This window comes from Ranitomeya variabilis, chromosome 4, assembly GCF_051348905.1.
Source record: "Ranitomeya variabilis isolate aRanVar5 chromosome 4, aRanVar5.hap1, whole genome shotgun sequence".
Lineage (NCBI taxonomy): Eukaryota > Metazoa > Chordata > Amphibia > Anura > Dendrobatidae > Ranitomeya > Ranitomeya variabilis.
Window position 1 is genome coordinate 640,733,770 of NC_135235.1, and position 12,155 is coordinate 640,745,924.

General features: G+C 43.2%; 1 protein-coding gene across 3 annotated transcripts in view; it reads right to left on the reverse strand.

Annotated features, from left to right (window-relative positions):
* LOC143767373 (uncharacterized) overlaps positions 1–12,155 on the reverse strand; it is a 46,730-nt gene that overhangs the window by 15,591 nt on the left and 18,984 nt on the right. For 2 of the 3 annotated variants that reach the window (XM_077255663.1, XM_077255662.1), the window contains exons 2-6: positions 4,609–4,763; positions 4,300–4,479; positions 4,093–4,216; positions 3,912–4,009; positions 746–836 (exon numbers count right to left, since the gene is read on the reverse strand). The exons of the other annotated variant lie outside the window; for it this stretch is intronic. In XM_077255663.1, coding sequence (XP_077111778.1) covers positions 746–836; positions 3,912–4,009; positions 4,093–4,216; positions 4,300–4,479; positions 4,609–4,686 — 571 coding nt within the window. In that variant the 5' untranslated portion in view covers positions 4,687–4,763. The remainder of the gene's footprint in view (positions 1–745; positions 837–3,911; positions 4,010–4,092; positions 4,217–4,299; positions 4,480–4,608; positions 4,764–12,155) is intronic. 3 annotated transcript variants of the gene reach the window in all.

Consider the following 12,155-nt stretch of genomic DNA (forward strand, 5'->3'; position numbering starts at 1 on the left):
TTTAACTAATAGCATTTTATCTCGCACACAAGATTTTTTTTTGTTTGGTTGTTGTTTTTTTTTGTGTAATATTTTGATGAAAAACATCATTCTTTGGCACGTTTTTTAACATAAAAAATAATGTAACTGTTTTATAGCTCGGGTTATACTGGACACAAAATTATCAATTATGTGCATTTGTTTATTTTTACATAAAAACCTGCATTTTTAATGGTGACATTTTTCAAAATTTAGTTTTTTAATAAATCTAACAATTTTTTCCTTTTTTTATACCTATAAAGCCCACTGTTGGACTTGAACACTCAATAAGCAGATTGCTGGTGTAATACACACACAATACTTTTATATTCCGTTTGATTGACGCTGACACACAATCTATTAGAATCTCCTTATGGCTGATCTCCATCCTTCCTCTTCTGGCCAGATGGGGTTCATCGCTGAGCAATCATCACTGATCACAGTGGTGACCAATAGATCTCTGCTGTTTCCAAGGTATTGAGTGCAGCAATCAAGTATCTACAAAGCCAGTAACGAATGTATGGAAATCAACACAGTATTTATTGTTTCATTGGAAATATAGTCTATTTCAATTTTGCGAAATTTAAAAACCATCAAAATTGTCTGCCAGTAAAGTACACATAAAAAAACCTTGGAGGAGCATAACCTAAAATAAATCAACACAATTGTAGCAACCAGTGACTGAGTAAAATCTGCGACTTCTCTGCATTTAGTGGTCACTACTCACCTGTGCTGCTATCTGTAGGAATCTTCTCTTTACACCACTCATCATCCCTCTCATATGTCCCTGCAGTATTAATAAGAATCAAAGCTTCACCCTGAAACAAATATAGTAAAAGTCACAGACAGATGAAAAGTTGTGTGAAATGGTTTAGAAAAACAAAGACGAGCATAAATTAACATGATCAAAAATGATATCAGTAATTATCACATACAGTGGGCACGGAAAGTATTCAGACCCCTTTAAATTTTTCACTCTTTGTTTCATTGCAGCCATAAATTCAAAAAAGTTGATTTTTTCTCATTAATGTACATCCTGCACCCCATCTTGACTGAAAATGTAGTCATTTTTGCAAATTTATTAAGAAAGAAAAACTGAAATATCACATGGTCATAAGTATTCAGACCGTTTGCTCAGTATTGAGTAGAAACACCCTTTTGAGCTAGTACACCCATGAGTCTTCTTGGGAATGATGCAACAAGTTTTTCACACCTGGATTTGGGGATCCTCTGCCATTCTTCCTTGCAGATCCTCTCCAGTTCTGTCAGGTTGCATGGTGAACGTTGGTGGACAGCCAATTTCAGGTCTCTCCAGTGATGTTCAATTGGGTTTAGGTCAGGGGCTCTGGTTGGGCCAGTCAAGAATGGTCACAGAGTTGTTCTGAAGCCACTCCTTTGTTATTTTAGCGGTGTGCTTAGGATCATTGTCTTGTTGGAAGGTGAACCTTTGGCCAAGTCTGAGGTCCAGAACACTCTGGAAGAGGTTTTCATCCAGGATATCTCTGTACTTGGCCGAATTCATGTTTCCTTCAATGACAAACAATTGTCTTGTCCCTGCAGCTGAAAAACGCCCCCATAGTATGTGCTGCCATGACCATGTTTCACTTTTGGGATTGTATTGGGCAGGTGATGAGCAGTGCCTAGTTTTCTTCATACATACCACTTAGAATTATCACCAAAAAGGTCTATCTTCGACTCAACAGACCACAGAATCTTATTTCTCATAGTCTGGGAGTCCTTCATGTGTTTTTTAGCAAACTCTATGTGAACTTTCATATGTCTTGCACTGAGGAGAGCCTTCCGTTGGGCCACTCTGCCATAAATGCCTGACTGGTGGAGAACTGCAGTGATAGTTGACATTGTGGAACTTTCTCTCATCTCCCTGCTGCATCTCTGGAGCTCAGCCACAGTGATCTTGGGGTTCTTCTTTACTCTCACCAAGGCTCTTCTCTCACGATTGCTCAGTTTGGCTGGTACCCGGTCTAAGAAGACTTCTGGTAGTCCCAAACTTCTTTCATTTAAGGATTATGGAGGCCATTGTGCTCTTAGGAATCTTGAGTACAGAAATTATGTTGTAACCTTGGCCAGATCTGTACCTTGCCATAATTCTGTCTCTGAGCTCCTTGGTTAGTTCCTTTGACCTCATGATTCTCATTTGGTCTGACATGCACTGTGAGCTGTGAGGTCTTATATAGACATGTGTGTGCCTTTCCAAATCAAGTCCTATCAGTTTAATTAAACATAGCTGGACTCCAATGAAGGAGTAGAACCATCCCAAGGAAGATCACAGGGAAATGGATAGCATGTGACTTAAATATGAGTGTCTGAGCAAAGGGTCTGAATACTTATGACCATGTGATATTTCAGTTTTTCTTTTTTTATTAAATTAGCAAAAATGGCTACACTTCTGTTTTTTTTCAGGCAAGATGGGGTGCAGAGTGTACATTAATGTGAAAAAAATGAACTTTTTTGAATTTACCAAATGGCGGCAATGAAACAAAGAGTGAAAAATGTAAAGGAGTCTGAATACTTTCCGTACCCACTGTAGCTGCAGGTCTCAGGTGTAAATCCAACCTGCCGGCTCCTAGTTCTAACCAGTAATCTCTATAACCAGAAAATTATGAGAAGATCCAGACAACATCTAGCTAGTGATGAGCGAGTATACTCGTTGCTCGGGTGACCTTCGAGTATTTGTTAGTGTTTGGCGATTTAGTTTTCATCGTCACAGCTGAATGATTTACAGCTACTAGCCAGCCTAAGTACATGTGGGGGTTGCCTGGTTGCTAGGGAATCCCCACATGTAATCAAGCTGTCTAGTAGCCGCAAATCATTCAGCTGCAGCAAGGAAAACTAAATCTCCGAGCAGTCATAAATGCTCGGAGACCACCCGAGCAACGAATACACTCGCTCATCACTACATCTAACGTCTATGATCAGCTTTATCCTTTCATCTCCACCAAGTATAAAACATACTCTGAATGGCCACTTTAGTGGCTTGCTGAACCTCCATTTGGACAGGGTAGCTTTTTGCAGTTGCCTCAGATTAGATTGTCAGGTCTTTCTACCTTATCCCGGAGATGCGCCTCAGAACCAAAGTCTAGGGACTGTGAAGACCAGAAAAGAATGATAGACTTCTCTGCCATGTTCCCAGAATCAATCCATGGCTATACGATCCTTATGGCATTATGCTTGAAGGGTTGGACCACAATGATTTGGTGCACCCTACTGTCTAAATTAACAGATATCAGAGCACCCATGGTGTGCCACAAAAACCTTCTCAGCATCATTATTTCACCTCCACAAGCCTAAAATATTGACACCACAAAGAAGGATAAAAGGATGACAATTTCTGACCCTCCCATCATCAAGGTGCCATAGAAATTTGGATTCTGCTGACCAGATAATGTTTGTCCACAAAAAATATTTTCTCTCTTTTGTCCACTGAAGACTTTCTCTTTTGTTTCCCTTAGACATAAATGCATCAATGGAAATAGAACTGGTCATCCGCTGTTATAGCCCTTCAGTCCTGAAGAGTTTTTCATTCGGACACATTAGTTGTAGCATCACCATTGTATTCAGCTAAAAGACATGACTGCTCCTCACGTGGTTTTAGAAGAATTATTTACAAAATCCTGCCATTGAATTCATTATGTCTACAAGATCCACTATAGATGTAAATATATGTAAATATATGTAAATTAAGTACAAAGCTGCCTAGATAGCTCGTTTTTTAGATTTTTATGTGGATTCATAATGAGCTGATCCACAAATACTGGACTCTGAGCTTAAGGGTCTAATTCATATACAAATTTCTTAGATTAAAACATATTACAGATTAATTACATATTATTAATACAAATTAATACATTTTCCATTCAGTTCTCTCCATCTACCTGATGATCCTGAAGCTCATAGGGATATTCTTCTTTAGAGTCCTGTGGGAGAAGAGGACTGGGAGATCTCTCTGGTGTTGTCCTCTTACTGGATAGAACTGGAGGAAACACATACAGGGACTGAATTCATTCTTTACATACAGATAATTATAGGCCGTGTGTATTTAGTCCTGTCTATTACCTGGTGATGTGAGGGGCTCAGGATCCTCCATCATAACGTCCTTGTACAGATCTTTGTGTCCTTCTAAATACTCCCACTCCTCCATGGAGAAATGGACGGTGATGTCCTGATACCTTATAGGAACCTGACACATACAATGATACCGTCATCCCCTCGATCCCTTCATAGCGTTACTGTATAATGTCCCAGCATTCCCAGCAGTGTCACCTCTCCAGTCAGCAGCTCGATCATCTTGTAGGTGAGTTCTAGGATCTTCTGGTCGTTGATGTCCTCATGTATCAGGGGGTGAGGTGGAGGCCCCGTGATTGGGCTCAGGGGTCTTCCCCATCCCTCAGACACAGGGGCCTGACAGCGCTCACTAGAGGTCTTCTTCACTACTGTGTAATCCTGGTTATGGAGAGACACATTAATAAACCTCACTACAGACATTCCCAGAGTCCTCACCTCTCCAGTTCTGTCCATCTGTTATTCCCATAGATACGAATGATGTAATGTGATGTCATCAGAATCTCTCACCTCTCCGGTAAGCCGGAAGAGGATCTCTAGGGTGAGGTGTAATATCCTCTCTGCCATCTTGTCCCTGTCGATATCCATCCTTGTTGGTCAATCAGGAAAATTATTTTATATAGAAGATCTCCACTGAGAGGATGTGATATTGTATACAGTGGCACCTGAATGGGGAGAAGATGACGATGTAACAGTATTAGAGCACCATCAGGGCTGGATTCGGACTAGCCCTGGCACACAGATACCACCAGCCCACACACCTCCCCACTCCTATATGACAAATAATGTTAACACCACTCCCTTTAAAGAGGTTGTCCACAACTCTCAATCAGCATGTTTTCCTCCCTAAAAATAACAACACGTATACTCACGTCTGGCGCCATTCCATCGCTGTCGGCACTCGCTCTCCTGGGGCTCGTATGACATTATGTCAAGTGAGCCCATTGGCCTCTCTCCCTACCTTTGGAAGAATCAATAATCAAGAGGAAGCCAGAACTGCAGCAAGCTGCTAAATTCCTCATGAGTACTGATTTGTCCGAAGGGGAGAGGCCAGTGAATGAAGAGCGAGAGAGTTCGAATGACGTCTGGAGATGAATATGTAAACTTTCTTCTCAGTCCTCTCTTCCTCTCTGGCGGGGAAATAATGGTGCACTGAGCACTTAGCCACACTAAGGGTGCACCAAAATGCCCTCATTTGCATTTGAAGTAAAAGTGACTTTCTCAGGCACTGTACCACTATTGGACTAGTAAGATTTTTAATAGGGGGATCAGTCCCTGTATAACTAGGGTAATATGCATGTGAGACACGAGTTTGTGCCATTGGAGACATTTATGGCAAATTGAAAGAATATGACATATATTGTCTATCCAATAAATGCAGGTCCCATTGTTGAATGGAAAGATTGGGGACCCAGTGGTAACATGCAGAAAAAGAGAGGTGGCTACACGTGTGACTAACTCCATTCATTTCTAATCGTAACCTTGCGTGACCTGTATGTATCAAACATAGATGATATATTCCCATCAATATGCCATAAATGTCCCAGATGGGCCATCCCTTTAATTAGGACAGATATCCCTCACTAAAAGTACAAGTGTATAAGTATACACCAACATAACCCATTCTACCCCATAACGTCTCCTCCTATTGCTCAGATAACAGGTCTGTGCAGGCAGTCCCTCTAGTCTATACTGATCAGACAGTTCCTGGGAGAAGGAGCAAGGACCTTTCTGTTCTCCTCACTTGTCTTTGTTTGTACTGTGGCATTCCTCTGTTATTCCTCCTAGAAATATATGAAAAAACTGCCGAATAGCTGCTACCATTTGTTAGTCTCTACTAGTGATGAGCGAATTTGTTCAGAAACCGATTGCCAACAAAAGTTCGGCACGAATATGCCAATTCCGATTACTGATCGGAAGCACGAGTAAAATTTTATAAAATCTGAAAAATTGGTAACATTCGGTAAACACAAGCAAAATTTTATAAAATCTGAAAAATCGGTAACATTTGGTAAAAAGTGCGGGAAAATATTTGTATTGCCTTAAAAGTATTTTCATCACTTTGACTAAGATAATTGTTGTGTATCATGAGCGTTTGGCACGTGTTTGATGAGGGGAGGGGGTTTGCAGAGCTCAGAGGAGCAGCGTGCTTGTAAACTGTAAACAAAAAAATGTCCCTAACTTTATGTGTACACATTGCGGCTATCCAATCAATCAGGGTGCAATGTCCTAATACAATGGCTTGTGTAATTGGCAGCTGAAATCACATGTCCTTCTCCATATAAATAGCGGACATCTTGTTTTAGCACCATTTTGACACTGTAACAGCGCAGAGGCTGCTCCTGAAGCTGGCACTGTTAGCAGCAAGATTTTAGCTAGTTAGCTAGGCAGTTGTTCATCAGATAGTGTAGCTAGCTACTGTCCAGTGTGGCTGTGAAATCGACTTTCCAGCATTTTTTTTTTGCCATTACTGAGGTCCACAGACAAAGCCAGCAGGGCACATGTCCTACAAGTGTTTTGTTCACTGCTTCAATTGTGCTTCATGCACGAGTATAGCATTCTAAAACGTATTTTTTCACTTGCTAAATGTGAAACAGCATAACATATTACACTTTGTCATTTAGTGCTGTGGTGACATTGTTCTGTGATTTGAGCTGTTGTGCATGAAATAAATATTTTTGGGGGGCAGTTGCTAGCGTGATTCACCATGCCATATCTCACCTTGTTATTTAGTGGTGGTGAAATTCCTCAGTGTGCATAGCTCATGCACATTAAAAAAATATATATAATTTTTTCTGTTGCTGAATGTGATACAGCTCGCAGTATTCCATGTTGTCATTTTGTGGTGGTGGTATGAAACTGTCTGCAGACCTAGCACACATTAAAAAAAAATATGATTTTTCTGTTGCAAAACGTGATACAACCCGCCGTCTCCCACGTTGTAATTTTGTTGGGTTGAAATTAAGCTGTCTGCAGGCCTCACACACATGACAAAAAAAAAAAATACTGTTGCTAAACGTGATACAGGCAGCCATATCCCACATTGCAATTTTGTGGAGGTTAAATTGTTGTGTGTGCAGAGCTGTTGCACACAGTAAAAAACAACATTTTGAGGGTTTTACAAACGTGATACAGCAGGCTAAATCCAAATTTGAAATTGTTTGTAGCATATCTTCTCGTTTATACAGGTGTCACCACACTAAAAAATAATTCTTCTGTTACTAATGTCATACAGTAGGGGATATCTCACTTTCAAATTGTTTGTAGCATCTAGTGTGTTAGAGAGGCCTGTTCTACAGGCCCCCAAGAAATTCTTCTGTTACTAATGTCATACAGTAGGGGACATATAATTTTCAAATTGTTTGTAGCATATCTTCTTTGTCATACAGACCTCATCCACACTCAAATAATTCTTTATTCTGTGACTAAGGCTAGGTTCACATTGCGTTAGTGCAGTCTGTTCAATGCATGCGTTAACACAAGTGCCGAAAAAGATCGTGTTATGCGATCGCGCTAGTGCAGATGCTTCATCTGTGCTAGCGGTGACAGACCCGAAAACGCTGCAGACCGCGTCTGAGGGTCCGTCACAGAATGACGGCACATCGCTAACGCATGCCTATTATGACATGCGTTAGCGATGCGCTACATAATGGCAGCTAATGGGTGCGCTAACGCATCCGTTACATAGCGTTAGTGCTGCTATGTAAAGGATGCCGTCAGCGCATTGCCATTAACGCAATATGAACCCAGCCTAACGCGATTCAGTACGCCATATTTCACCTTGTAATTTCCTGCTACTGAAATTCAGCTGTTTGCAAAGCTGGTGCAGAGTTTAAAATCTAATTTTTTGCTGCTAATAATGTGCTCCTACCACACTATCTGTGCAACATGACTGGGAAAAAGCAAGGCCGTGGTGGAAGGGGGGAATTAGGATTGATATTCAAGAAGTACGTGGGCTAGGTGGTAATATTTGTGAAAGCACTAGTGAACCAACATCACGTCCTATGCAAAGACATCTGACAACTTCTGTTACTGGACGGGCTACTCCACTACCTTTCTTTGGCAGACGCACAGTGGTACAACTTGTAGATGAGGCCCAGAAAGAGCATGTGGTCGAGTGGATGGCAAGCGCAGCTTCAAGTGGCCTCTCCTCCTCTTCCTCCACCTCAACCTCACACCCAGTACAGTCCACAGATATGGCACCCAAACTACCTTTGCTTCCCCCAGTGTCCCAAATCTCCAACCGTGCAACTGACTGTATGGAACCATAGATGGGCGAGTCTGAAGAGCTGTTCAAACATTCTATGCCATGGTCATCAGAAGTGTACTCAAAAGATTCACAGAGTCAAGAAGAGGAAATCTGCACCAACGTCCAACACTTTTTTAGCTTGGATCCGGGCCATGACGAAGTAGGGTCCAAGCAGCATTTTGACCCTCGTCATCAGACGTTAACCCCTGGGGGAAGGTGATCCCTATCAGACTCAGATATCTGAGGCTCCCACGGACTGTACTCTGCTGTCAGGGCAGGAAAAGGAGGACGGTGACTCCAAAGGCGAGGAATGTGATAAAACAAAGGATGATGATGAGGTGGTAGATCCCAGTTGGCATGAACATAAAAGGCACACAGCTGAGCAGGTTATTTGAGGAGGAAGACAAGGAGGTTACATTGTGCCCTGTCGCAGACATGTAGTGAGGCAGCCACGACGAGCAATGCATCCTCAGCCACAACTGTGCCTGTGACTAGCAGCATCCGCGGGTCTGCAGCTTGCAGGGGCGGCAAGGGTTGCCTAGCCTGGGCATTTTTGACACTGCAAAGGAAAAGCCAACTCACGTAATCTATCAACTTTGAAAAAAAAACTGAGTAGAGGAAAAAAGTGCAATAATTTGACTACTACATGTATGAACCTTCACATGCACAATCAACATGTGTTACTCTGGGAATCCCACTGCGCTACAATGTGGACCTCAATAACCATCAGCCACCCCATCAGTCGCATCTGCTGCTTCTTCCTCCTCCTCTGTTATAGTGCTAACTATTGAGATGGAGGTCTTCAACCGCAGAACCTCATGTTCTTTACCCTCTCCAGTCACGCTGACCGAGAGCCCACTGTTAGCTGTAATGCAAGCGGACATGCCTGTAGTTTTTAACTGATTTCAGTGAATGATCACACCACAACTCTCTATCCACAGCAACATCTCCACCTGCACCTCTCTCACGGTCCAGCAGTTTGTCTGGTTCACCGTACATCGCCCTCTCTCAGCACTGCCGCCAGTCCACGGTACCGCAGTTGTGGTCACGTAAAAGATAGCTTTGTCATGTGCAGGAGTGTTAAAATTGATATGCCTTGGAGATCGCAGTCAGACAGCTGAAGACTTGTGGACAGCTCTCCAGGCTGAGTTTGATCAATGGCTGTATCCACTGAACCTGCATCCAGGGAAGGCTGTGTCCGATAACGGTGCGAACCTGGTGGCGGCCCTATGGCAAGGTAAGCTCAAACACGTGCTTTGCATGGCTCACGTCCTCAACCTGGTGGTACAAAGTTTTTTCCGCCACTATCCTAGCCTGGGTGAGCTGCTGCAGAAAGCATGGAAACTGTGTGCTCACGCCATTCGCACCCCTCAGGTCATCAACTTGCATCGATACAGAGGTCTTTGTCCACGCCAGGTTGACATGTGATGTGCCTACATGGTGGAATTCCACTCTGCACATGTTGAAGTGGATACACAGCTGATAGTCCTACTGAATAGACTGTTAGAATTTGTATTATGGCAAGAAAAATGCAGCTAAGTAAAGAAAAACGAGTGGCCATCATTACTTTAAGAAATTAAGGTCAGTTAGTCCGAAAAATTGGAAAAACTTTGAAAGTGTCCCCAAGTGCAGTTGCAAAAACCATCAAGCGCTACAAAGAAACTACATGAGGACCGCCCCAGGAAAGGAAGACTAAGAGTCACCTCTGCTTCTGAGGATAAGTTTATCCGAGTCACCAGCCTCAGAAATCGCAGGTTAACAGCAACTCAGATTAGAGACCAGGTCAATGCCACACAGAGCTCTAGCAGCAGACACATCTCTACAACAACTGTTAAGAGGAGACTTTGTGCAGCAGGCCTTCATGGTAAAATAGCTGCTAGGAAACCACTGCTAAGGACAGGGAACAAGCAGAAGAGACTTGTTTAGGTTAAAGAACACAAGAAATGGACATTAGACCAGTGGAAATCTGTACTTTGGTCTGATGACTCCAAATTTGAGATCTTTGGTTCCAACCACCGTGTCTTTGTGCGATGCAGAAAAGGTGACTCTACACGCCTGGTTCCCACTGTGAAGCATGGAGGAGGAGGTGTGATGGTGTGGGGGTGCTTTGCTGGTGACACTGTTGGGGATTTATTCAAAATTGAAGGCATACTGAACCAGCATGGCTACCACAGCACCATGCAGTGGCATGCTATACCATCTGGTTTGCATTTAGTTGGACCATCATTTATTTTTCAACAGGACAATGACCCCAAACACACCTCCAGGCTGTGTAAGGGCTATTTGACCAAGAAGGAGAGTGATGGGGTGCTACGCCAGATGACCTGGCCTCCACACTCACCAGACCTGAACCCAATCGAGATGGTATGGGGTGAGCTGGACCGCAGAGTGAAGGCAAAAGGGCCAACCAGTGCTAAGCATCTCTGGGAAATCCTTCAAGATCGTTGGAAGACCATTTCCGGTAACTACCTCTTGAAGCTCATCAAGAGAATGTCAAGAGTGTGCAAAGCACTCAACAAAGCAAAAGGTGGCTACTTTGAAGAACCTAGAATATAAGACATATTTTAAGTTGTTTCACACTTTTTTGTTAAAGGGAACCTGTCACCCCGTTTTTTCGGTATGAGATAAAAATACTGTTAAATAGGGCCTGAGCTGAGCATTACAATAGTGTAGTTTGTGGACCCCGATTCCCCACCTATGCTGCCGAAATACGTTACCAAAGTAGTCGTTTTCGCCTGTCAATCAGGCTGGTCAGGTCAAAAGGGTGTGGTGTCCTCCCCCAGATCTTGCGTAGTTTTCCGTTGGTGGCGTAGTGGTGTGCGCATGTCCAAGGTCCAGATTCCTCTGCCAGGGGATTTCAAAGAGCGCGGTGTCCGTTATTGCATTGGTGATCGGTGGGCGCGGCCATCTTCCTTTGGCCGCGCGTGCGCAGAAGCGGCGCTGTGCTGGCCGCGACGCTCTGCTGGCCGCGGCTTCAGGAAAATGGCCGCGGGATGCCGCGCGTGCGCAGATGGATATCGCGGCGGCCATTTTCCTGAAGCCGCGGCCAGCAGAGCGTCGCGGCCAGCACAGCGCCGCTTCTGCGCACGCGCGGCCAAAGGAAGATGGCCGCGCCCACCGATCACCAATGCAATAACGGACACCGCGCTCTTTGAAATCCCCTGGCAGAGGAATCTGGACCTTGGACATGCGCACACCACTACGCCACCAACGGAAAACTACGCAAGATCTGGGGGAGGACACCACACCCTTTTGACCTGACCAGCCTGATTGACAGGCGAAAACGACTACTTTGGTAACGTATTTCGGCAGCATAGGTGGGGAATCGGGGTCCACAAACTACACTATTGTAATGCTCAGCTCAGGCCCTATTTAACAGTATTTTTATCTCATACCGAAAAAACGGGGTGACAGGTGCCCTTTAAGTATATAATTCCACATGTGTTAATTCATAATTTTGATGCCTTCAGTGTGAATTTACAATTTTCATAGTCATAAAAATACAGAAAAATCTTTAAATGTGAAGGTGTGTCCAAACTTTTGGTCTGTACTGTATATATATATATATATGTTTGATAATTTTGTATTTTAGTATTAGCTTTATAAGGGTTATTCATAAAAGCTATAATGTAGGGCGTGGTCTGATATAGAGGAGTCTTTGTGTTAAGTTTTCCTTGTTACAGAAGGCACAGGAAACTGGGTTGAATCAGTTTCAAGGAATTCGGCAGAATCCGAATTAAAATATTTTCTTTCTCAGGAAATGTACTAAGCCATGCCCTTTTTTTCTGTGGGTGTAATAAAATACTTG